Here is a 25,808-nt window from a genome sequence, read left to right on the forward strand (position 1 = left end):
GTGTGTGTGTGTGTGTGTGTGTGTGTGTGTGTGTGTGTGTGTGTGTGAGATATCGACCACTGACATACGTGGTACAGTGGGGCCGCTCCTACAGTTGCTCAAGCATAATGTTGTTGGTAGTGGGTGGGGCGCCGGCATTTGCTGAGACAATTCTCCACGTTTGTGTCGTACGTACTCATGCCTTAATCACAATGAATAAATATAGACTTTAACCTCATGTCCGGTTTGCCGACGTGGTTACGGAGCCGGTGCGCTTATCATGTCTGAAACAATGATGTTTGGTCAGGGTTATTCCACACAAAGCCTGGAGCAGCAGATCTGTAGTTAATCACATGAACTACAGTGTCTCAAGTTTGATTCAGCTCACCTGCCCAAGTTTGGTAAACTAGACTAAAAACAATGCCGGCTTTAATCAGAAACTGTGTGGTACTCACTAAGTGTGACGTGGTCTAGATTAATATTGAAATTATTTGTTGTGTTTCCATGCAGTGGAGAAACGGAAGGATAAATGTGCGGTACGCAGTGTGCAGACCTAGAATAACGGGCAGCCCGCCGGGAATATATTCAGAGCGACTGCATCAAAGTGATTAGCTCAGAGTCGGAGATTGTTTACGGTGGCCAGCAGGGACAAACTCTGTTAACAGCTGAAGCCTAAAGACTGAATGCTACAGATGATTGTTACAAAGTTAATGAGCAGTGTAGCAGCTAGCAAGTGACCTTTCTTTGGCTTTTACACAGCCTGATTATTAGTTTTCTACAACCAGAGGCTCATTGTTTACTGTTTGACCACTTTTTTTAATGAGCAGTTCTCTAATTCAATGTTTGTTAATTTCTTAAAGGTATCGTTGGTGAGGCGGATGAAAACGGAGAAGATCATTACCTGTGGACGTATAAGAAACTGGAGATCGGCTTCAACGGCAACCGAATTGTTGACGTTAATCTGACCAGTGAAGGCAAAGTCCGACTTGTGCCAAACACAAGAATTGCAATGTCCTACTCTGTGAGTACTGAATGGTCCACTCGTTGGTGCTTTGTATGCGCTCACGCCTCGTAGTCTCATGGGGTTCTGCTCATGTAAACATGTAAACCTTTCCCAACAACAGGTGAAGTGGAAGAAGTCGGATGTGAAGTTTGAAGACCGATTTGACAAGTACCTTGATCCGTCCTTCTTTCAGCACAGGGTGAGCTGAATATTATGCGTCTGGTGTTCAGAGGTTTGTGCCAGTGGCTTGTTGTAACGGCACAGTTGCGTATGACCTTTCAGAAGGTACGAGTTGAGCCTCGTATTTTGATAAATAAAATGTAATTGACCGGTCTGGTGACTATTTGACTGTACCTGCCATTGGGGCTGAACTCCAGCTGGGCTCTCTTTTAAAAGGAAGTTTGTAATCCACACCAGCTGCCAGAGCCAGAGGATTTCCTGCCCCGACTTGTACAGTCAATCTGAGGACATGGATGTTACAAACTAGTGTTTATGTGATTTAAATATCCTTAGTAATGCATTTAGCAAGTTTTTACTTCAAATGTTTTCACACAACACAATAGTTCATTTGATTTTTGAGGCTTTTAATATTTGAAGTAAATACTTTATGACATGGTTACTAACTAGAATAACTCTGGATTTTATTCATTCTACTTTTAGATTCACTGGTTCTCCATCTTCAACTCCTTCATGATGGTCATTTTCTTGGTGGGTCTGGTGTCCATGATTTTGATGCGAACACTCAGAAAGGATTACGCCAGATACAGCAAAGAGGAGGAAATGGATGACATGGTACGTTTTTTTTATTGACTCAGCAGTTTGCGCTAGAGCACGTTTTGTCATCATTATTTTCTTAAAATGTTCGTTTGCCTTTTAATTCTGTTTCAAGTCTTTTTCCCTCCTTTTTTTTGTGCTTGAGTTCAAGTGATGGATGGTGTGAGTTTATTTTGTGCAACAACTTTTTTTTTTTTTTTTTGAAATAAATGTCTTCTTGTTTTCCCTTTCCTCGCTGTGCACCATCAGGACAGAGACCTGGGAGATGAATACGGGTGGAAGCAGGTACATGGTGATGTGTTTCGGCCATCAAGCCATCCGCTGATCTTCTCTTCGCTCATCGGCTCCGGCTGCCAGATCTTCTCCGTCTCCTTCATCGTCATCGTCGTTGCTATGGTGGAGGACCTGTACACAGAGTGAGTGGTTGGCGTTTAACTGCCTGGTTTTAACTTTATTGTTGTAACTGTGGGTTTAGGGTCAGCTACCAGCTTCCATTTCCAATCCAAATCGTAAAAAATGTAGACTTGTTGAGCTCTGAGTCTATTGATGATTACCTTATCAAATATGTTTCGTTCTCCTCCCTCGAAAAACACAGAATTATTGGGTCTTTATAGGTAATGCTTTTATGACGCCTAAGTGTATGAAGAGTCCTGTTCATGTGTTTTTCTTTGGGTAATGTCTGGTGAAATCTAAGTTCTCTATTGAATTGTAGGTTAAAACATATGATTAGACGTCGGTGTAGGAAAACACGATGACTATGAAATAAGAGTTTCAGGGGAATAAAGCCCAAACACTGACGGTGTACCGGACGTCACAGGGCTCCACTCACTTCATTTCTCTCTGCAGGAGAGGATCCATGCTGAGCACAGCCATTTTCGTGTACGCTGCCACCTCCCCTGTCAATGGCTACTTCGGAGGAAGCTTGTATGCAAAACAAGGAGGTAATAAAAAAAAATACGCTGTCCATATATCTCATTCTCTCTTCTCTGTATATGGGCGACTGGCTGTATTTCCTTTCAAAATCGTAAATGTCTCACACGATGCTGTTTGATTTGTCTGAATATTACAGGCAGAAGATGGATCAAGCAAATGTTCATTGGGGCCTTCCTCATCCCAGCCATGGTGTGCGGGACTGCCTTCTTCATCAACTTCATCGCTATCTACTACCACGCCTCCAGAGCCATCCCATTTGGCACCATGGTGGGTTTGCCACAGTCGCACATCCCTAAAAACCACAGAATTATGAAGAACATCGTCTTGAGTCAACAGCGGTGTGGCTGCGCTGCACTGTGGTGGAAGTTATGTGATGTAGAGTTCATCAGTCGTGGAGCTGATAGACGGCTGAAGTAATAAGAATAGTGTAGAAAGTATTCGGTCACGCGTGTTTACGCTGCATCTCACATGCTGCAGGTTTTTGAAAAATATTTTTTATGGCCAGAAAACTATGCTACGCCTCATCTGAAAGAACATTAAAATCAGATCACAGCCTACAAAACGCATTCCACATGACGCTGACTCAATGCAGTTTCTCAGTTCTGATGAGTTTATTTCTGCATTAAGTGCCAACATTTCCAAACGGAACAGTAAAAAGGAAAAAAGGTGAATGCTTTCCAGAGAAACTCGTCACTTACTTAATTGCAAACAGCTGTTTTGGGGCTCGACACTCAACAGTTATGTGTCTGTCAGTGCAACATAACATCAATCTTAAGTGTCGAGTAACCATCTTGAAGTCAAATCACGAAAAAGCCAAGTTCAAACTGCATCAGTCAAACGTGTTATTTTAACAGACGGGAACAGACCTGGGGCAGTTGTAGATTTTTCCGATAAAACCTAAGTCTTCTTTTAATAACCACAAGCCTGGATATATTTGTTATTCATCTGATTCTATGAGCACTAGTGTTTGGGCATTTGTATCTCTGGATCAGGTTTTGGAGATTATCTGTCAATCTTACCTTAAATGACAGCTGGATTCTCAGGATGTCAAGAAATCAAGCGACAATCGCAGGATCACGTATCACACAAAATCCACCACGTCAGGCTTCCAGTAATGCGTTTCAGCGTCCTGTGAGACAGAGCGGCGACTGTTCGTTCTAAACAACAATGGCAGCTCCAAAAGAGGTTAGCATAGATAATGCTATAGCATGATTTATATCAGAAGTGGGCAGTATTTCTTCATTGAAGGAAGAGCAAAGATCGCCACTGATGGCTTTTCTTGATGGAAAATATCTTTTGATTGACAGCAAGAGTTTGATTGACAGGTGGTTCATCACCTGCAGATGATTCTTCTGTGTAACAAACCATCTGGCGGGTCAGGTTAGAGATCCAGCACCTCTTAAAACGATTCCAACAGTGTATTAAATGCCATTGAGCTAAAAGGAAACATTCACCGGGACATGGTCAAAGGACAATTGAGATAAACGAGGGGGGGGGCTCTGAAATCGCCCTGGAAGTTGAACCAGCCAATAGCATATTAATCCTGTTTGTTTTGTGCAGGTTGCTGTCTGCAGTATCTGCTTCTTTGTCATTCTGCCGCTGAACCTCGTGGGAACAATTCTCGGGAGGAATCTGTCCGGCCAGCCAAACTTCCCCTGCCGAGTGAACGCCGTGCCGCGACCCATCCCCGAGAAGAAATGGTAAGTGTGGCTCGACACAGGCAGGGTCAGTTTAGTCTCCCAGCCTGGTACATGTTTAGCAATTTGTCTGGAGCAGAGTCGGAGACAGTTGAAGTCCTCATAGTACATGTACAAAAATGTCACATATATACCTGTCACAAATAACCAGAAGCGAATATAACGTCTTAAAGTTGCTTATTTTCTTTTATCAAAAGGATATTAATTCACAATGACGTGGAACAGAGAAAAAAACAGAAATAACCAGCTAATTTAGGTGCTTTTTACAAGATGAATGAATTGAATACGTACTTGATGTGTATTTAGTAATCATCTTGTGTACTACTGTGCAGCATCTGTGCATCCAAACATGGCATCCAGTGTGTTTATCGTAGTGGAAACCGTGTAATGACTGATGGAAGTTGTTCTTAAAGCATGAAACGAATACTAAGTGTTGTAGGGCCTGTGTTCCTGTGTTGCACAAGTGGAAAATGGCATTACTGTCTCCACAAACTCATTCAGGAATGAAAAACATCAAAGCAATAGACTGAGTGTATTAACATTTGCCAAGCTGTCAAGCTCTGTGGGCAGCTGCCAACAGGAAATGGTAGATGTGACTTTTGTCCATCGTCGGACTTTGCTAGAATTTTTCCGATCTGCTGCGTCTCCTTTTTCCTTCTCAGAACGCAATAAGTCATGTACACTGTGCCTGCAGGGGGGGGGGGTGTGTGGATGTGACCAGTTGTGTACAGAGTTCAGTGTGTACAGTCACATTCATATGTTGAACCTTGTGTGTCAGGTTCATGGAGCCAGCCGTCATCGTCTGCCTCGGAGGAATCCTTCCATTCGGCTCCATCTTCATTGAAATGTAAGTCCGGGCTGTAATACTGAGGGCTTTGTTCCCTGTGAGAGGATCTTTGCAGCCGCTGACACGTTTTATGTCCTCGTTGGTCTTCAGGTACTTCATCTTCACGTCCTTTTGGGCCTACAAAATCTACTATGTGTACGGCTTCATGATGCTGGTCCTGGTTATCCTGTGCATCGTGACCGTGTGTGTGACCATCGTGTGTACGTACTTCCTGCTCAACGCTGAGGACTACAGATGGTGAGTGTGTTCACGTGTTGTCCTTATTCTTATACAGAGTAGGACAAATTAAATATCAGAATATAGAGGATAAAACAACAAAAATGCACAGTATATACAATGCAGGCTCATCCCCCGGACAGCAACTTGCAAACACTGAACAGACCTGACATGGTCCCCTGGGAATACTTCCTGTGTGAAGAAGGCCGTATAGCTTAGTGGTGTAAAAGAGTCTCTTTGTCTCTGTTCACCTGCCTCAGTCCCTAAACATTCAGAGTTATTAATGATTCAAAAAGTGACTTATGCTTCTGGTAAAATCTCTGTTGATTCACCTTCTCTGTTCTAGGCAGTGGACCAGCTTCCTCTCTGCAGCATCCACTGCTGTTTATGTTTACATGTACTCCTTTTACTACTACTTCTTCAAAACTAAGTAAGTTTTTAGACTTTGTTAACCACATACCTACACAAGTCTCATAATGGGCAACAAATCTAAAACTCATAGAATATAGAACTCTATTGCTTTGCTGACATGCTGCATTCATTTCAGGATGTACGGCCTGTTCCAAACGTCCTTCTACTTTGGCTACATGGCCGTGTTCAGCACTTCCCTAGGAATCATGTGTGGTGAGTCCCGCTGCTACTTGTTTGAATGCTGTAGGACCATCCTGAACTAAAGAGACTCACGGCTTCATGAAAAAAATGCGTAGTTGCAGTACCAGATACTTGGAGTATACTGTCAGAAATTCATTAGACGTCATTCAGTAGAGTTTCTAGTGAATGTGAAACAAATAAATGTGACTAATTAGCAAAGAGGCAGAGCTCTTGAATAAGTTGTTGCCATTTCCTAAAGAGTGGGCCTCATGCAGAGACGTTTAAGTATCCATATCTCTCAGGACCAGTGTGTACGATGGAGTGCTATCTGGCGCTGAGGTTGCAGATTGCAACCAACTGAAAACCAGTCCCTTTCAAAGAGTACAGAGGAGCCTACGGTGGCCTGAGTGTGTATTCACCAAAGTGATAAATACAACTCTTGGGCTGTCGAGTTCCCAAAGGTTAAAAAGAAGAGCTTCACACGGTTGTCAGACGGCAACAGACAGAACAAAAGTAAGCGTTAACAGTCAGAGGACCTGAAACAACGATGTGTCTTTAGAGCAGCGTCCTGCTGGGAGAGAGCGGAGGGAGGGTTTGACCTGAAGTCGGATGCTAAAGCGAAGCAGCAGCCCATGATTTGGATGGGAGGTTATCAAAGGGACAGTCGTGGAGAAAGATGTAAGAATATTACACAGCAGGTGGTGTTAACCTGTCAGATAGATAGATGGATAGATATGTACTTTATTCATCCCCAGGGGGAAATTTGTATGTTACAGCAGCAAGACATACCAAGAAGCAAAGTAACAGAGTAACCAAAAATATTAAGTATTAAAAAATGCACAATATATACAATAAAATAACAGAGTAGGACAAATTAAATATCAGAATATAGAGGATAAAACAACAAAAATGCACAGTATATACAATGCAGGCTCATCCCCCGGACAGCAACTTGCAAACACTGAACAGAATATTCATTTTCTTTTAGTTTATTTCAGTGACATATTCCAACTCGCAGAAATTCATTCAGATTCAGTTGTATTAAGATTTTATGACTCCTGCAACCGGCCACAGACGGAAATTCTAAATAGGAATGAATAATACGAGTTCACGTAGGAACAAATCTGTGCGCGAACCACACTGGTTCTTCTGCTCCAAGTGCAGTGAAGCAGCGTTCCCTCGGCAGCTGAAAGCCAAACTAATCCTTCAGCGTGAAGAGTAATAAGTCGAGGCTGGAACCTCGCTCCTTTTGTGGAGCTTCCTCTATCCGCAGTAGCTCCTACAGGATGCCTTCTGGGTCTGTCGGGGGTCTGGTGCTCATTTTGTGGACAAAGGATGTGCTTTCTTTTGCTCAAACCTTTTTATTGGATACCTTCACCGGTAATCATTTTATCCTGTGATGGATTCACCTGCAACATGAGAGTAGAGGGATAACTTGCAGCCACCTAAAGGAAACTGACCGACCACATTTGTTTTCCAGGTGCCGTGGGATACGTGGGAACAAGTGCCTTTGTGAGGAAGATCTACACAAACGTGAAAATTGACTAAAAGGCAAAGTAGCAACGCGGGGATCTAAATGGATTTGCCTACGAGTATCCTGAAGGACGGCAGGCACAAGTCATTCTTTATTACTTTTCTTTCCTGCGAAGAGATTGTGAGAATCTCACTTTGTACAATGTATTTTTTTCCCTTTTTTTCCGAATGAATTTCAACGCAGCATCTAAGAACAAGAGCAAATCTGCGGAAGAGATATCAAACACAAGGTACTGTTGTTATCAGTTGCTTTCAGACAGACATTAGGGCAACGTTTAAAAGGCTGACGTGGCTTCTCTTTTCCGACCCAGTCCCACCTGAGACCAGAGAACATAAATGTTTATCGATGGAATAGTGTAGCTCTCTTCAGTGAAGAGGCCTAAGTGTATTGAAAGCCTTTGTTCTACTGGGTCAGAATATTGGAGAGTTGGGTTCATGCCAACGTTCTGACCTGATTTCTATTTTGTATTCTTGAACTCACTCGAAATATCGTTAGTCCACAGTACAGTCGTTTGTTTCTGATTTACTTCCACTGCAAAAAAATCTCACGCAAGAACCATTCCCCCGTTTTGACGATTCTAAATTCCCTATTACAGTAGCAATCCATCCAGATGTTGAGGGAGGTTTTAGTCCTGCTGTAGTTTACTGTACAGACAAGAACAAAGAGACTGATCAGCGGTCGAGGTACAGTAAGAACCGATTTTTAAATGGATGTTGGATGTGATCCAATTTCCCCGTTTAGTTGGGGTTTTCTTAATGTTTGGGTTTGAATGAAGTCTACTTGTAAAGATAATATATGGATGGGTGGGAGTGTATATAACCTCATTGTACCTTTAGATGTAGATCCCAAATGTATTTTCGTTGTACAGATTTACTACAGGGTGTTTTTTTTTTTTTTTTTTTTTTTTTTTTTTTTTTAAATGAATCATTTAGTTATAAACAAACAAAAAAAATGTATTTTTTCTTTTCTTTGTTTGGTGCTTGGGGAAGGGGCTGGTGGCGCTGTTACATCTTGCCTGAAATTGCATGAAGTTTTCACCAAACCATCTGCTCATCAAAATCCACTTCAGTCAGCGCTGTCAGTTTTTTTTTCTTTTCTTTTTTTTTTTTTTTCAGTCTCAAAATGTAAAAGGTACATTTTTGACGACTAGTAAGCCTGCTTATGGACTCTCTTCTTTTGATTTTATATATTATTTAAAGCTTTAAAAGGCTCTACATCTTCTGGTAAGCCATTTTCCTCATGTTCTTTCAGTTGCCTAACCTAAATCATAATTTGTGAATGTCAGAAGGAATAAGGCGATTGCATTGTTTCCGCAAACATACTGTACAAAGTGAAGTTTATGTCCACTTAAAAACTAGATGTTTTCATAACCACACAGTGCTGCGGAGTGTTTCAAACGCTTTTCTCCATTTTGTGTAAATACAGTATGTACCCTACTTGTATGAGAAGTGGCAATGCCTTTTTATTTTTTTCTTCTTATTTCTAGTTTCCCCCCCACTGAAGTTGATTTTGGCACCTCATGTTGTGTACCAATGTCTGATTAGACATTTTGAACCTGCATAATAACTTGCTGTAAAAAGAGAAAATAAACATGTTTATGTACAGGGGTTATTAAGTGTGGTTTTGATCTTGAAGATAAATGTTTTGAACTGAATTATTACATCATGTTCCGTGTACGTGGGCAGAATGGGATGTCATGGGTGGGTGGGGGCATTGTTATTACGGGCACAAATCCTCACCTGAGGTAGAACAAAACACAATTAATTTTGATGATGGTTGCAATAAAAAAATATTGAATGCAGAAAAATGATGGTATTTAATAGTTCAGAACAAAAGCACTCGAGAGATGATGCTACTTAAATTCATGTTTAAACCTTTTGCTCGGATTTAGTTCAAATATGCACCAATGGTGTCCTGCTAGCTGCCAGACACCAAAGCAAAATCTACGTGTTAAAAGAGTTACATTACTTATAGTATATGATGGTATGTTGGCACAGTTCAGGCCATCACAAACATTAACAGGGGTGCAGTAAATGTGAGGAGTAAAATTTATTTATTTTGTGTTAAGATATAAAAGATTATGCAAAAACTGTCTTCATGACTTTCATACTTTTGGAGATAGAACAGTAAAATTGTAACTACAATACTAACCAAGTGCACAAAGGGTAATCTACGCATTTATTACACTCACACGATACTCTAATCATTATTTTGGTTGCTGTCCAGACAGCACAGATCTCCATCATACTAGAATGGGGTAAATGTCGTGATATTGAATTGTGCGTGGCCTCAGAGATCAGCACTGTTGCATATATGCCCGGTCAGCAACACCATTTATAAGCAACACGTAGACAGAGCTAACGGCTCCTGTTAACGCGGGTAAATGGATAGCGAACATCGAAGACATTCATTGTTGGATTTGTTGAAAATGAGCTCCAACGCCAATTTAAAGTGAGTTTCTACACTGCAGCGTTAGTAATTCTAAAAAATAGTAATGTACGTTGATGTCATCGCTGACCTCAGCAGGTATTCATTTGACACCCATCTGTGCCACCGCCTCAAACACGTGGTTGCGGTATCCGTATCCCAATGTCAGTACAGCTAGTTAGCATCTGTTTGGGGTGAATAATCAAACAACCCAGCGGCAAAATTCACCCGAGTGATGCAAGGTGAAAACTAGATGATTGTATTAAGGAACATGGCGTTCTGTTTTGATTTTGTTACACATTTCCAACTGTTTCGTCAAAGGAAATTAACACTTGTGGATGAGAACTTAGCGAAAGCTAAACACACAGGCTCTCGATCATCATCGGGGACCTGCACTACGAAGCAGGATTTGGGTTTAACGAGATAATTTGAGTTAAACTGGGTTTTCAGCCCGACTGCAGAGGTTCACTTCTTGCCTTGGTAGGTATCACCATGGTAACTTATTGTGGAGCAGGTTATGTTCGAGAGAAGATCAACTCGTAGAAAAAAGCACCACCTACCGACCAATCAAAGCGAAGTGCACGGTCGTTATAATAGTTGCATAATATTACACAAATATGAAGAAGATGGTCATACTCCGGGCTAAAAGCAACACACTCTGAACTGTTTATTACAGAAAAGGACAGTTGGTGAAGAATCACTGAGAGAAAGATGCTTGAATGTGTAAATTAACAGGCTTGTGATAAAGCAGCTCAGCCGCCTCTGGGACGAGAGCCGAGACAAAATATTGTTTCCATACTTTGATATTCTTTTCAGATTAGAATGCCATGAAACTTTCATAATATACTATGTCAAGTATGTCGTAAGAAATATTGTGTATAGTATGCTATGAAAGAGTTATACAAATGTCATGAAAATATAGTATTTTATGCCATAAAAGAGTACTAGTGTATAATATATACAATTTATTTAAAAATACCAATTTTTAGTCAGTCAAAAATTTCTAAAAAAAATATACGTCAGCAAAAATATCCTAGTATTGTATGTCATAGAAAAGTAATTGTAAATGCAATAAAGAAGTAATAGTACTATGACTTTTTATTACATTTTTTAACAAATCATACTTTTTTCAATAATACTTTACTATGACTTTTTAAAGATTTTTTTCGACATGCTATATAATTATAAAATAATTAAATGTCACATGTCCTTACCGTAAATTACGCACTTTCATGTGTTTTACAGTCACATTGACCATACAGTTCATCCATTATCTGGATCAATCAAAACAAAGTGCTACCATTTACAAATAATTGATTTATTAGTGCATTCAGCTGTAAATGAGTAAATACAATGTATAAACTATATTTCTAGATGTACGAGTTGTGAACTTCTTCTTCAGTTGACTTTTTCAAAGTACTCCTTGGATCCTTCTGGGGTTGGTTTGATCTGAAAAGCAAACAGACAGAATAAACTACTAAAACTACTTCCACTTCCAGAATACTGAACAGCAACGCTTCATTCTCAGTACTGAACTGGTTGAAAAGGACATACCAGTAGTGTTTGTCAGATCAGAGGTTGAAAGAACTCACCGTTGGGGACTTGGGGGTCCAGCTGGCCGGACACACCTCACCGTGGGTCTCCACAAACTGGAACGCCTTAACCAAACGAAGCGTCTCTTCAACACAACGACCGACTGGAAGGTCGTTCACACTCATGTGTCTCACCAAACCGTTTGGATCAATGAGAAACAGGCCCCTGAAGGACAATAACGTATGAAAATCAGCAATTAACAAGCATCATTCTAGAAAACAGTTATGAAGTTATCTACAGTAAATACAGTGCATCCAGAAAGTATTCACAGCGCTTCACTTTTTCCACATTTTGTTATGTTACAGCCTTATTCCAAAATGGATTAAATTCATTATTTTCCTCAACATTCTATACACATCAACCCATAATGACAAAGTGAAAACTGTTTTTTGCAAATCTATTAAAAATAAAGAACGAAAACATAACATGTACATAAGTATTCACAGCCTTTGCCATGACACTCAAAATGTAGCTCAGGTGCATCCTGTTTCCACTGATCATCCTTGAGATGTTTCTACAACTTGATTGGAGCCCACTTGTGCTAAATTCAGTTGATTGGACATGATTTAGAAAGGCACACACCTGCCTATATAAGGTACCACAGTTGACAGTGCATATCAGAGCATAAACCAAGCCATGAAGTCCAAGGAATTATCTGTAGACCTCCGAGACAGAATTGTATCGAGGCACAGATCTGGCGAAGGGTACAGAAAAATTTCTGCAGCATTGAAAGTCCCAATGAGCACAGTGGCCTCCATCATCCGGAAATGGAAGAAGTTTGGAACCACCAGGACTCTTCCTAGAGTTGGCCGCCCAGCCAGACTGAGCGATCGGGGGAGAAGGGCCTTAGTCAGGGAGGTGACCAGGAACCCGATGGTCACTCTGACAGAGCTCCAGTGTTGTTCTATGAAGAGAGGAGAACCTTCCAGAAGGACAACCATCTCTGCAGCACTCCACAAATCAGGCCTGTTTGGTAGAGTGGCCAGACGGAGGCCACTCCTCAGTAAAAGCACATGACTGCCCGCCTGGAGTTTGCAAAAAGGCACCTGAAGGACTCTCAGACCATGAGAAACAAAATTCTCTGGTCTGATGAAACAAAGATTGAACTCTTTGGCCTGAATGCCAAGCGTCATGTCTGGAGGAAACCAGGCACTGCTCATCACCTGGCCAATACCATCCCTACAGTGAAGCATGGTGGTGGCAGCATCATGCTGTGGGGATGTTTTTCAGCGGGAGGAACTGGGAGACTAGTCAGGATTGAGGGAAAGATGAATGCAGCAACGTACAGAGACATCCTCGATGAAAACATGCTCCAGAGCGCTCTGGACCTCAGACTGGGGCGACGGTTCATCTTCCAACAGGACAACGACCCGAAGCACACAGCCAAGATAACAAAGGAGTGGCTTCGGGACAACTCTGTGAATGTCCTCGAGTGGCCCAGCCAGAGCCCTGACTTGAACCCGATTGAACATCTCTGGAGAGATCTGAAAATGGCTGTGCACCGACGCTCCCCATCCAACCTGATGGAACTTGAGAGGTTCTGCAAAGAAGAATGGGAGAAACTGCCCAGAAATATAGGTGTGCCAAGCTTGTGGAATCATACCCAAGAAGACTTGAGGCTGTAATTGCTGCCAAAGGTGCTTCAACAAAGTATTGAGCAAAGGCTGTGAATACTTATGTACATGTTATGTTTTCGTTCTTTATTTTTAATAGATTTGCAAAAATTTGCAAAAAACAGTTTTCACTTTGTCATTATGGGTTGATGTGTATAGAATGTTGAGGAAAATAATGAATTTAATCCATTTTGGAATAAGGCTGTAACATAACAAAATGTGGAAAAAGTGAAGCGCTGTGAATACTTTCCGGATGCACTGTAAATAAAGGTAAAACAGACAAAAACAGACTATTTCAGTATCAACGGCGTGGATGTGAGTATTAATACACTGTGACATTGTGCAAATTCACAAAATGCTGTCGGTAAGTATACGTGGCCAACACCGTATAGGTACATACCAAGACTATCTAAAGGTCCATCATCAGCAGTGGCAGATGAAAGTGAGTTAAGTATGACGGCAAATCAACGTCAAAATCTGCGGGTATGTAGAAGTCCCGGGCATGTAGAGGTCCCGCGTGTGGATCTTATTTGTGCTCGAGGATTTTCACATAGCTTTGCCTTCATAGTAAACCACAATAATCCACAGACTGTATATAAGAAGTGGACGTAGTCATCGTGACGTCTCACATTGGTTTGTGGACTGATGTTTTGAAGCCTCGAGATTGGCAATTTCGCCATCTTGGATTATGGCTGTTGCCATATTGGCTTTTTGCAACCGGTGAACAGAAGTTACCATATCTGGAATGCAGAGGAGTGACGTATACGGCTCTGGTATCGGCAGCAGTGAGCCCGCCCTAAAGCATACTCTGCGTTATGGTCCATTTGTCTCGAAATGGACCATAATTTACTAAGTGAACATCATGTTGTATTGAAGAAAACTTGAAACTAGAGATTGAGAGGATAAACTCATGTTCACAATGTTTACTGAGGTAATAAAACAAGTGAGAAGTGGAGTCATTTTCTCATAGACATCCATACAATCGGACTTCGTTTTGTAAAATTGTGCCGTTTCCATGTCCTGTAATGTTAGTTGTGAATAGCTCACGTAGAGCACATCATGAACGTACCTAAGTGCAATGCCTGGACCCTCCAGCAGCACCCCATAGTCTCTAGAGATCTGTTTGGTGAGGTCAGACAGGAGGGGGATGTGGATGTGGCCCAAGCCTCCAGTCTGAGAAAACAGCATGAAACAACACCTGTTAGATCAACACTGACACGACTGCTGCTCATACTGTTGACCATAACGTGTTTCAGACATACAGTATCCGCAGGGCAGTCATTTACTAAAGACACATCAAAGGATGAATTTAACAAAAAAGTAACAGAGATGAACTTTGCACCATGGGTTTGTTGTAAATATTTAAATGAGGTAGAGAACCTTGCGAGGCGTGTTGATCCATGCCAGGTGGGTGAAGTGAGAGTCCACAGACACGCCCACCACCTCACAGTTGATGTCGTGGAACTCACTGGCCTTGTCGCTGAATGAGATGATCTCCGTTGGACACACAAAGGTGCTGCAATAAGGGAAATAAAAGGCTCTGTGAGTGAAACATTTACCGACCCAATCACAATCTGCTCATCCGCAGAGGACGGATGAGCATTTGAATCATTTTCATTCAACAGAGACAGGAGGGCGAGGGCCTGTGTTACCAGACCAAAACTCTACTGGTCATCAGTCGAGGTATTTAAGAATCTTAGATTACTCAATGTGCATTCAATCAGAGGTAGGGAGAGCCGTCATGTTGTCGTCTTTGTGCACGTCACAAATACTCACAAATCCAGTGGATAGAAGAAGAGGACCAGGTATTTGCCCTTGAAATCAGCGAGGCTCATCTCCTTGAACTCCCCATTGTGGACAGCTGTGGCCTTGAAGGCCGGAGCAGGCTGAGTGACAGCAGGGCTCCACCAGGAAGGGCCTGATATAGTGAGCACAAACGCCGTTCATGCATGCATACGACCAAGGTTACTCTAGACCTCTATGGACAGTCTCACTTTACTGCTAAAGGGAAGATAACTTGAATGGAACATGGGAGCTATTTACAGGGATGTTGAAAAGGTTGTGAGATGCAAACAACATGACCCACTGCACAATCTATGTAAACTGCATCATACCTTCAGTAGAATTAAATTATGATGAATATGATTATATAATATCAACTACAAACACCATCGACCAAAACTTGTGTTGTATATGTTAAGTGTTTTCAGTTCATTGCCCTAAACCTCCATTTTTATATTTTACATGCGATGTAGTTGCTTGATTGTAACACAAAATATATGTATAATATTGTGATGTTATGGCTCAGCTATATCTGATGTTGAACTTTTACAACCACATCCAGATCTGCCAACTATTTTCTCAGTTAACAAATAATCCCATGGTCTAATAAATACCATTATCAAAATTGTTACAGATTATTATCTAAGTCAACCAATTCATTGTTCACAAAATTCAACTGTATATTGTCCGACGTTGGTTTTGTACGTACTGGTAGAGAAACAGGTGCTCTGGAGTGACGGAGCGGTGAGGATTCTTCCATGTTGACCGGCTGCTGTGACTTTTAATCCTCCTGCTGCAACCTTTGCCTTCAAAATAAAAGACACCAATTCAAAGGTCTTAAACACACAGCATGTAATATCTGCTGCTTGGCGTCTCTTCATCAAAACAATAACAGATGAACTTTGATGACATCATGAAGTAGCTGGGGATCATGGGAGTTGTTGTCTTCATTGTTCAACAACCACCATTAGCAATAAAAATCTATCTGACGTGACTCAGGCAGAAATAGTGCGGAGGAGTTGATAAAGTTTTAATCACGTTACATCATTTCATTCTAATGTAACGTTAGTAAGTGAACATTGCGTTGGCTAACTAAAGCCTCATTGATCCTCGTGCAGAGCACACAACAGTTTTACGTCAGCAGGTTTGACTGTCACGCCGACGTGAACCAACTTCAGGCAAGAAAAGTCATACTTTTTATTTTAAATATGTTCAAGAAAATAATAAGAAAAGGGTAAAAAATTGTCAAAAAAACTAGAATAAAACTGAAGCTGCACTGGGTTTCAAAATCACCCTCGGAGCTCTTGTGACCTCCACCCAAAACGTTACATCACAGCAGGTGGTTTTCCATCTGCTGGGCAGAATACCTGCTGTGACTAATTACTGTTACTAACAGCAGTGAAGACAAGCACACTACTGTAGTCTGCAAGTGTGATGTGGCTCTCATGCTGTAGAGTAAAAGATAAAGACAGTGGGTGTGAGGAAAATACATAAAATGACACTGTTTCTGTTGAGGGTTGACAGGTCAGTCAACTAGCGTGCTCTCTTTCTAGAAGTTAATTATGATTTCTTTCATTTGAAGATAATAATTTTAGTTCATCATTGAGCTAACATTGCGTTTTAAAAAGATCACTTACTTAGCGGGCATTTTCGACTGGTCATAGCAGGAAAAGCGTAGGTGTTAAGAGCAACAGAGCCAACCTGCAGTTTTCCTTATGACAGAAAGACATGCCTACTGAAGGAGGACGCACACATGCCATGGAGGCTTTATTTCACATGTTAAAGCAGACATGGTACAGTTAGAATTAAAACTATTACTCATGGTGGCATTCCATTTAGGTGTGTACTTTCAAGGATATATTTAATCATAAAATCATCAACAGAAACATATTAGATGCATGTGTGCTGCTCACTACCAGGCATGGCTTACTGTAACGTTTCAAAAGAACCAAACCTGCCATTTTTGGAGGGTAACAGTGCCATCTACTGGCGGTTTGGTGGAAGTGTTCAAAAGAAGTGCTAAACCTGCACAGAACACTACACAGTGAATAAGATTCAGAACACAAAATGCAGTATATGTCAGACACAAAGGTAGTAGGCACTAACATCAAACACCAGATGTGTGTCAACATCAGTGATGTTAGTGGGTGGCAGGCTGTAAAGGTTATCTTAATGTACAAGGATCATTAACCAACTTCACTTTTATAATATATCACTCCTTGAAAGCTCCTCTTTATATGGGCATTTGTCTTTGGCGTGTACTTTATACATTTCTGATGATGAGCGATTGACAGATAAATAGACCAAAGCTACCGTAGCTAAGTGGGCTATCCTCCAGAAAAGGCGATGCAGCCGTGATTTCCATTATGTGTGATCTTTTTTTTTTTTTTTTTAAAGTATTGTATTTTCATGTTTTGATTTTCCTTTTTTTATGGTTAATTGTTAACATAAAGTGTTGCCTTTAATCCTTTCTTAAATAATTTCTTTTTTCAATTATATTTCATATAATCCTCTATAATGTATTTGGGCAGAGTTCTTATATGCATCGTTTAAGTATAAAATCAATAAACAGATTTTTACAAAACAAGAACAGAAACAGCAGTAATTAATGTCATTAATTAACTGGTGATTTGCCCACTATGACACAGTACAATGTGCAGTGAGGTCCATTGTATGAAATGATAACAATGTAATTTGAAACAGCAGATTAAAAAAAAAAATCCTAAAACTATAGGTATTCTACACTGTTATGAATTAATGAGATTAATATACCATTAGTGAGTAAACTACCAGGCAAAGCTACTTTCCGTTGTTTCGTCAGCAGTTTAGACGGAAACCCTTACAAATAGCCTGAATCACTAATGATTGATAACCCGTATTGGTCCAAAACAGCGGCCGCGGACCAGAGGTTTGTCACCACTGTGTCAGTTGGTCCTGTGGATTAAATGTGCGACACACAGGACGCGACAGCGCCTCGGTGCAGAGGTGGATTATTCATCATTAGCTGCTATCGACACGAGTTAATTACTGATAACGAAACACCAAGTTAAGGAGAAAGCGTGTCGGTGTCACACGTTATGCTGCATGAAGTTACACTTACAGAGGTCCTGAGTAGTCTTCCGATGGTGGCAGCCATTTTGGTTTGTGTCAGAGGGGGCAGATTTACCAGGTCATTGCGTCATTTACGCACGAGCTCGACGCAAACCTGTCCTCTGGAAAAAAATATATATTTTAGTATATACTAGCAAAGTGTAAAATGACTCACGTGTGTGATATTCTGCACCAAAACAGTAGTCAAAGACAGTTACTGGTACAAATGTTGCCTTAAAAACAAAATAAATGAGGTTATCATGCTGCCTTCATGTGCTTGGGAACTCCTCAAGTGATAAAATATATTTTTGAATCGAGATTGAAGTATGGAGAAAAAAACACGTTAATTTTGCGAGCAATGGAAAAATAACACGCTGATAATTATATCTTGAACATCTTGAGTCTTTTAAATATGTTTTGTTGATTATTTTTCTCTAAATCAACTAAAAGCTAACCTCAGACTGTATCCATACGCTTAGCATCAACTACAGTCTACGCTGTGAACGTGGCCCATGTACTCTCCGTCCAATCAACACAACGACAACTTGATCATAGAATTTATAAATTCCTATATTTCCGATACCCCTGAAAGTAGCACACACCCGCCCACAGCTGAACACGTGGTTGAAGGCGGAAGCAGATTGTAAATAGAACTTGACCTCAAAAGCACGAAATACATGCTGGTAAAATGTGTACTGTGGTAGTGTTATTGTAAGTTACTTAATGTATGAGAAGTAAGTGTTCTCGTTGTTCTAATGGATCCCAATCTGTTGTATTGGAAAAGCCAGGGACAGGTACGTGTGCACACAGCAGGGTCTTGACATGCAGAGCATCGCCAGTGATGAGGATTTATTATAGTCAACCAGTTGCAATGAAATTGTGTTTGTATCTTGTAGATATTTTTAATATGTGGTCAAGTGTTCCTTTGCTCCTTTACAGTCTCTCCTCAGTCGACTACAGATCTGGGTTAATCTCCTTGATCCAACTTCCCTGCTTTCCTCTGATGTGAGTAGCACTACAGTGATGCTGAGCTGAGTAGAAGATATATGTGACGTTTAACCGGTTAACTGGTGACACTGCTCTCCTCAGGCTGAAATACAAAACGCCCACAGTCTTCTTGGAAGTGGACAGAAACCAAATGAAAAGGTGGGATTATGTTTAAGAATCTTAATCAGTCAGTCATGTTTATGAACCTGCCACAGCTTTATCTAAAGCCCTTTGTTCTGTTTCTTGCTCTAGGATGGACACGCACTGACCCTCTCACTTGTAAGTCTTGCAGGAAACAAAAACAGATAAATGACACTGAAAGCAAAGAACAGAGAACTCGTCTGTGAATAAATCAGAATTCACTTTTACATTTCTGCATTAACATCCACCGCAGCAATAAGAAAGTGTGTTCAACTAACAGAGTTTGATATTGTTGTGTAGATATGAGTCAGATATCGGCTTTCAATATCAATGTGTTGTATGTGTCCAGATGTTGTGATTTGAAGGAGTTTAATGTGCTGCTTGTTGTGAGAAGGCTTGATGTCTGCTCTGTGTTTACAGTCGTCTGTCCACGCCGACTCCGGCGCTGTTCTTCCACTAGTTTTCCGCCCTGCAGGTACAATCACATCCAGGCTTTTACAAATTTCTAAAAAGTTTCCATCCATTATTAAAGTTAACTTAGGAACTATCATGTAACATCAACAAGTGTTAAAACTGTTCGTATAGAAACTATAATGGCAGTAAATCAAGTCTTTAAACATGTGAAATACAGTTATTGTATATTGCGCATATACAGTGTACCACCATGTATATTATTACTATGCAATCGTTTCACAAAAATGCTGATGCCGTCACTTCTGTCATTTTTCTTTGCAGCACTGTTTCCGATATCAGCACCTCTGGTACGTTCATCATCCTGTAAATCTAAACTGACGCTTGGTTCTTCATGATGTTGTGAAACAAAAAACAAACGTCTTTTTCAGGTGGTTGCCAGCTTTTTGCCACACAGCAGCGTCAAACCCGCTCTGTTTTGGCAGGTATGGCGATATGGTCATCGTATTTTAAAATAAATAAATGTGGCTGTAACACAATATACATAAATGATTTAAAAAAAAAAAAAATGCATTATTTCAGTTTTTGCTGCAGAGTTACAGTGCTGGGTTCAACTATGCAAACAGAAATTCTTCTTCAGAGCAGGTAATATATATGTATATCCGTGTGTGTGTGTATATGTATATACATATATAACATGTCGAAAGAAGTCATAAAAAGTAATAGTATCGCATATTGAAAGAAGTCATAGTAAAGCATGTCTAAAAAAGTATATATCTATATAGTATATACTGTATATCTCCTTGATTCCCCCTCAGTCTGTCCTCCCTCTGTTTCTGCTTCTCTTCATTGTCTTTATCTCTCACCACCAGAGGAAGACGGCGTCTTTGAAACAGCTTCTGTTGATCGCTGGAACAGTTTCCTATGCAACATGTGCAGGGGTGTGTGAACCTGATTGTGTGCCATGTTAATTGTAATGTTTCAAGTAGACTTAAAAAAAGTTGCTTCTAAATTTCCCCTATCTTGTATTTCAGGCCCTTCCTCAAATTTTCATTAACCGACTTGGCGTAAGAAGCGCACCGATCCAGACTTTCTTTAGGTCGATACTACCAATCCCATTCTCAGGTAAGTATTTCTCTCTAAATTTAAATACTGCATCATAAGCAGTATTGCAGTATATCATACATCAAAATACTTGATCTTCATCTGAATGTCAGATGTCACACCAAGCTAGACACAAAATGCTACATTGTTTGCTTATTTTCTTTTGATGTAGTAGTGAGTCAGCTGGTGTGGATCCAGTAATAACAGGTAGGACTCTTTATTCATTTTAACTAAGATGTTGTGTGACTCTCTCCAGCTGCTCTGGCCTTCTTCAATGTGTATACCGTCAGAAGTGAGGAGTCAGAAACTGGGATCCAACTCTTTGATTCCAATGGAAACCCTGTCGGCCTCTCTAAAGCAGCGGGAGACAAGGTACAAGAGCAAAATGGACAGAAATGAGTCTTCTCATTGAAAAGCAGCAGTGTTGCACATCGTGTTATTCTTTTTGTTCAGGCTGTGAGGGAAACTGCTTTGTCGAGAGCGGTTCTGTTTGGTACAACCGCTGCCGTTCCTAATCTCCTGGTTTTGCTCTTAAAGAGGTCGGTCACTTTTACATGTAGCTCTACTTTACGCCGTTAAATCGTCAGACTTCACCAAATAAGATTTTTCCTTTTCAGAACAAGACTTTTCCAGAGGAACTCTCTGCTGGCCGCTCCAGTCCGTCACATAGGTGTCACCTTTGTTCTGGGCTTGATGATCCCCGTCTCGTTCAGTCTCTTCCCACAGCTGGGAACGGTGAGATTCACGATGCTGCCGTGCTGCAATGTTTTCCTTATGATGAACTCCGCTGACGCTGACCTTGTTTTACAGATAAGGAAGGAAATTGTGGAGGAGCAGCTGCAGGCGGCCGCGGACGGTGGACACTTCTACTACCATAGAGGACTCTGAGGAGCAGTTTCACGTTTCTATCACTGGATGTTATGATGATAAAAGGTCTTCTTTAAAGTCGTGTTGTTGAAGATGTACCATACATGGAACACAATGCAGCCTTTTCTCCCAGTTTTCACACAAAATATTAAAAACAGGAAGGAAGATACTTTTTGATAGTCAATTTAATTAGCTGGAATATTACATGTTTCCATAGATACAAAATATTACATCAATTCATGAAAATACATTTAGTTTTCAAAGTTACATATTACATTACATCGGCTATGTATTGCACTCGGTCTTATCTGAAATACTGAGGCTCAAAACCATCCGTTTGGCAATGTGGTTGAAAATGTACTCTGCTGCAAAACAGCGCTAATTACACATCAATTAATAAACAGTACGACAATAAAAATCTAAATCAACGTGGACATGGAAGCACCGATTATTGTTTGATTAGATTGATGAACAGCTTTTTTTGTATCCATCACCTTTTTATAAAACAGTTTGAAAAAGCCTCTTACAACTTACATCCTTTTATTTAAGTCTTTAGTAAAATACAAAACAAGACTTTGTTAAAAAAAAACACACCTTGTGTCTCTTGCAGTTGTGATCCGATAACCACGTATGATGCAGTTTCTATCGACAATCTCATTAATAACAGCTGCTCGTTACATCTGAGTCATTTCAGCTGCTGTTGCTGTGTGTATATATATATATTGGTGGGGTGGACATCTGTATGTCTGATGTAAGTGGAGTGGGAGCTTACATCTGGAAAGCACTGAGATGTAGCAGCTGAAAAAGTACCAGCTTATTTGTCTCCATTTCACAGTGAGAGACAAATACTGTCGCCTGATGTTAAAGGACAAAGCTCGCATCATCGGATATTTCTCTGACTGTCACCAAATCCAATGAAAAGACTCCAATCAACAGCAAGTTAGTCTGTCTGTCTGTCTGTCTGTGGCTAGACTTAAAAGACAAAACACTAATATATACTTTCATTTCTAAAAACAGCTGGGCAGTCATTTTTCACAAACGTAATCTCCAACAGTGCATTTGCTGGGTACTATTTTCAGCTGCGGATTAATACACATTTGTTGCTGCTGTGAGAATTGATGGCAGCAGAACTGACTCAATGACCCACAGTGGCCATGGAATGAAGCAACATGTCAGCCGGTGCAGCAGTGTGGCTCATTGTTTTTTTTAAGACAAAAAATAGAGCTCAAGATTCCAACCCCACGTGAAGATTACTGTGAGAAAGTGCCTCGAGCACACACTCATGAAAGTGGTGAGAGGGTGCACAAGCCTTCCAGACAACAGTAATCATCCCAACATACACAGAGCAACACAGCTGGAGTCCATACAGCAACGTCCTCCTGCAGCACGGTGTCTGGAAACAGGTTCATATCCGTAAGAGCTGCTCGGCAGCTGCCAAATGAAAGAGGAAGTTCTCCGTTGCCGGAGGGAAATGATGCAGCTTTAAACCTTCCAGTGTGATTTTACAGTCTTCACATTTGTCAGCCAGGGCCACCAAGTTGGCAAGGATCTCTTTGGTCTTGACAGAAATATCCTGTGAATTGATGTGTGGTTGTCATGTTAGATTCAGGAATACATTTTTTTTTTTACAATTGTTGATTGAAAACTGCTCTACGGATGCTCTCACCTTGATGACCTGACTATCGGACCGCTCAGCATCCTCTGCAGACTGGACAATAAGGTGGCCGATGTCCTTGTGCAACTTCCCCATCGCCATGGACTCTGTGGTGGGATACTTAGCATGAGTCTGAGGGAAATGTTGTCCTACGCTCTCACGAATCAAAGCTCTCTTGGAAACATACTGCTCTCGCTCTTTGAACATACGGTACCTTTGGCACTCTGGGATACCGTGATGACGCCGTCTGGGAGGTTCACATACACATCAAACAAATCCGATCTGTTGCTCACCTCCGGATCTACAAAACCTGCTACATAGCCTGCGGAGGGAACGAACATATTGGTGCATAAATAATTAATGTCCCCACCATGAGATCACAGTGCAGACGGGTGGCTGAGGAGGAGACATCAGAGTAAACAAACCAGGAGGCAGCCTCACCGGGGCATTTCTTGAGATCCTCTACTTCAGTATCAGTCAGGTGCACGTACGGGTGCAGGATGGACCAGTCTTTCCTGTGCCACGTCAGAGTCGGCAGAACTCTGAGGGGAAACGGACAAAGAGTTGCCAACAGATGACAATATTCTCCACAACGGAGGGTTGATTCAAGTTTCAACGCAAATATTTGGAATTTGAAGTGTTCAATGCACCTCGTAAACTCCAACAACACTTCAATCCGAGGGTGATGGACGATGATTCTCTTCTTCAGCATGAGAGCGGTATACAGGATGATGGTCTCCATACCAAACTGGGACACCACATCTATATAGATAGAGATACATGGGAGTAAACCGGATGACCCACTTTTACTCTTAAGGAATCTAGATTGTGTTTCAAGTGAATTTTTATGAACCACAATGAATTTCAGTTCAGTATTTTTTCAGTATTAGCTTGCAGTTAATCACTGTAAACAAGTGATAAAACATATACATATCTTTAATAACACCCTTGTAGGACTTGCTTATGTCACCAAAAGGACATACCTAACTCACTGCGGGTCAGTTTTGCTGTTTAACGACATCTTACCTTTGACTGAACCAGCCAAGTACGCATTCCGAACATCATAATCCTTAATTAGAAACGAGCCGTTTTCATCACTCTGGCAAATTCCTTTAGTGAGGACAGTGACATACGCCTCCATCATCTTCACTGGACTGCCATGTTTGATGTACATCCTGGATAATAGACAAAAATACAACACTCAAATAGAAATAAAACCCTCTTAGAGGAAAAGTGCACAAGCAGTTTCATTTGAGCTGAACACTGTACCTGCAGAGTATTCTACTGAGTGCAGCATACTTCTCAGGGTTGAAGTCTTTTGCTGTAACAACTATTGAAAAATGAGTCACCTTGAAGAGATAACAGAGACAAAAATAGAACTCATGAATTTGAGTATTAGACAGAAATGCTGCACTCTCGTTGTTCCTTGTCATAATAACAGCAGAGTCTCTGCACGTCGTACCTTGTTTAGTGCTGTAGGTTCCTGCACCTCCACGGTTGTGATGTAGTACCAGGTGCGACAGAACTGACCAAACACAAAGGTGTGGAAATCCCGGCCGTCCTGAGTCAGACAGCACTTGCTGAGCAGGACTTTCCTCAGGTCTGAGCCCACAGAGGGAAAGCACCACACCCACAGTGTGTCTCCATTCACATCTTTCTCTGGGCAGGGGGGGGGGAATAAACCAAAAGGGGACATCATACATGATCACCTATTAGAAGATGGACAGACATATAACATCACATCGGACAGGGTTCTCTGGGGTTCTGTTAGGAACGCCTAAAAGGCAGGAACCGTGAACCAAGGCGGGACCTGGAGCACTGCTGATGAGACACTTTTGGGTCACACGGATATCACGTGATTCTCCTACACGTATATTACTGAGGCGTCAAAATCCCAACCGAGCGGCAAGAAACGACCTGTGAACGGAAACTTACCGATTAATCCGACGCTTAACATAAACTGCGTTTCAGTTGCTGCCATGTTCCATAACCTGAAAGAGTTCAGAGTCACAAATTAACTGCACATGACACGCCAAGCACCGACTATCTGTGGACGCTCATTCAACCGTAGAGTACCTTGAGAGCTCCCGCTCAGTCCAAATGTGACGCTAGACGGATTTAATAAGACAGAACATGTGTCAAAACTTTTCAGTGGCCTGGGTGTGATTTCTGCTGTCAACAGACTGTTTTCCCTTTTGAGAAACCTCTTCCTTCTTCCGGGACTGGAGGATTGTGCGGGAGGAGGCATGCTGCTGACAACCAATCATATAGCTCGCGATACTTCAGACGTAATGGTGCGTTCAGGGTTCTTGAAAGTATACGACTATACGAGACTTAAAAATACCTCGCCAAATGAAAATAAATGGTGCTGCCTACACTTCTGATGTAAATCAACAGATACATGTGCGCTGGCTACAATAACATAGTAATCTATCTATATGTTGGTAATGTTATAATCATTTATTATTTGAATGAAACAGACTCAGACAAAATCAGCAATGTCCTGATCATGTTTTCTTTCAGTCTGATCATTTTATATTAAGTATCTGTTGATATGATACTGAC

General features: G+C 41.1%; 4 protein-coding genes across 5 annotated transcripts in view; 2 read left to right on the forward strand and 2 right to left on the reverse strand.

Annotated features, from left to right (window-relative positions):
• The window catches only part of tm9sf3 (transmembrane 9 superfamily member 3), an 11,690-nt gene extending 2,509 nt beyond the window's left edge, over nt 1–9,181 (forward strand). Inside the window, exons 4-15 of the mRNA XM_031875884.1 lie at nt 840–1,000; nt 1,104–1,181; nt 1,643–1,774; nt 2,006–2,172; nt 2,603–2,697; nt 2,826–2,956; nt 4,250–4,389; nt 5,165–5,233; nt 5,324–5,470; nt 5,796–5,879; nt 5,997–6,073; nt 7,521–9,181. Coding sequence (XP_031731744.1) covers nt 840–1,000; nt 1,104–1,181; nt 1,643–1,774; nt 2,006–2,172; nt 2,603–2,697; nt 2,826–2,956; nt 4,250–4,389; nt 5,165–5,233; nt 5,324–5,470; nt 5,796–5,879; nt 5,997–6,073; nt 7,521–7,588 — 1,349 coding nt within the window. The 3' untranslated portion in view covers nt 7,589–9,181. The remainder of the gene's footprint in view (nt 1–839; nt 1,001–1,103; nt 1,182–1,642; nt 1,775–2,005; nt 2,173–2,602; nt 2,698–2,825; nt 2,957–4,249; nt 4,390–5,164; nt 5,234–5,323; nt 5,471–5,795; nt 5,880–5,996; nt 6,074–7,520) is intronic.
• A 1,389-nt stretch (nt 9,182–10,570) lies between these two features.
• Nucleotides 10,571–18,166, reverse strand: prdx3 (peroxiredoxin 3). The gene is made up of 7 exons (XM_031875931.1): nt 18,090–18,166; nt 15,699–15,795; nt 14,984–15,125; nt 14,588–14,723; nt 14,277–14,380; nt 11,594–11,759; nt 10,571–11,450 (listed from the first exon to the last, which is right to left on the reverse strand). Exons 1-7 carry the CDS (start codon nt 18,123–18,125, stop codon nt 11,400–11,402), a joined length of 732 nt encoding a protein of 243 aa, XP_031731791.1. The 5' UTR covers nt 18,126–18,166; the 3' UTR covers nt 10,571–11,399.
• A 530-nt stretch (nt 18,167–18,696) lies between these two features.
• sfxn4 (sideroflexin 4) lies at nt 18,697–22,013 on the forward strand. The gene is made up of 14 exons (XM_031875920.1): nt 18,697–18,873; nt 19,019–19,084; nt 19,169–19,225; nt 19,319–19,345; nt 19,628–19,682; nt 19,943–19,968; nt 20,050–20,103; nt 20,201–20,263; nt 20,491–20,559; nt 20,653–20,743; nt 20,979–21,094; nt 21,176–21,261; nt 21,340–21,457; nt 21,533–22,013. Exons 1-14 carry the CDS (start codon nt 18,835–18,837, stop codon nt 21,608–21,610), a joined length of 945 nt encoding a protein of 314 aa, XP_031731780.1. The 5' UTR covers nt 18,697–18,834; the 3' UTR covers nt 21,611–22,013.
• Nucleotides 21,763–25,470, reverse strand: dennd10 (DENN domain containing 10). Of its 2 annotated transcripts, XM_031875899.1 has the most exons (10): nt 25,320–25,470; nt 25,179–25,234; nt 24,706–24,902; nt 24,513–24,592; nt 24,270–24,418; nt 23,894–24,005; nt 23,685–23,785; nt 23,458–23,565; nt 23,256–23,350; nt 21,763–23,162 (listed from the first exon to the last, which is right to left on the reverse strand). In XM_031875899.1, exons 2-10 carry the CDS (start codon nt 25,222–25,224, stop codon nt 22,995–22,997), a joined length of 1,056 nt encoding a protein of 351 aa, XP_031731759.1. In that variant the 5' UTR covers nt 25,225–25,234; nt 25,320–25,470; the 3' UTR covers nt 21,763–22,994. The 2 variants fall into 2 exon arrangements, with proteins under 2 accessions (XP_031731759.1, XP_031731765.1); XM_031875905.1 differs by having other exon boundaries at nt 25,179–25,470.
• Between the last annotated feature and the right edge of the window lie 338 nt (nt 25,471–25,808).

This window comes from Anarrhichthys ocellatus, unplaced genomic scaffold (assembly GCF_004355925.1).
Source record: "Anarrhichthys ocellatus isolate YVR2014 unplaced genomic scaffold, GSC_Weel_1.0 scaffold3, whole genome shotgun sequence".
In the NCBI taxonomy this organism is placed as follows: Eukaryota; Metazoa; Chordata; class Actinopteri; order Perciformes; family Anarhichadidae; genus Anarrhichthys; species Anarrhichthys ocellatus.

Excerpts from the sequence above, each read along its gene's own strand:
- prdx3 (XM_031875931.1), bottom strand. The coding sequence starts at position 18,125 with ATGGCTGCCACCATCGGAAGACTACTCAGGACCTCT. Across the intron at positions 14,724-14,983 it reads TTCTTCTATCCACTGGATTT|CACCTTTGTGTGTCCAACGG; the intron begins GTGAGTATTTGT and ends CCCTTATTGCAG. Across the intron at positions 11,451-11,593 it reads GGACCCCCAAGTCCCCAACG|ATCAAACCAACCCCAGAAGG; the intron begins GTGAGTTCTTTC and ends TTTGCTTTTCAG.
- sfxn4 (XM_031875920.1), top strand. The coding sequence starts at position 18,835 with ATGGATCCCAATCTGTTGTATTGGAAAAGCCAGGGACAG. Across the intron at positions 19,226-19,318 it reads GACAGAAACCAAATGAAAAG|GATGGACACGCACTGACCCT; the intron begins GTGGGATTATGT and ends TTCTTGCTCTAG. Across the intron at positions 20,264-20,490 it reads GAAATTCTTCTTCAGAGCAG|AGGAAGACGGCGTCTTTGAA; the intron begins GTAATATATATG and ends TCTCACCACCAG.
- dennd10 (XM_031875899.1), bottom strand. The coding sequence starts at position 25,224 with ATGGCAGCAACTGAAACGCAGTTTATGTTAAGCGTCGGATTAATCG. Across the intron at positions 24,903-25,178 it reads GTTAAGCGTCGGATTAATCG|AGAAAGATGTGAATGGAGAC; the intron begins GTAAGTTTCCGT and ends CCCCCTGCCCAG. Across the intron at positions 24,593-24,705 it reads AACCTACAGCACTAAACAAG|GTGACTCATTTTTCAATAGT; the intron begins GTACGACGTGCA and ends TATCTCTTCAAG.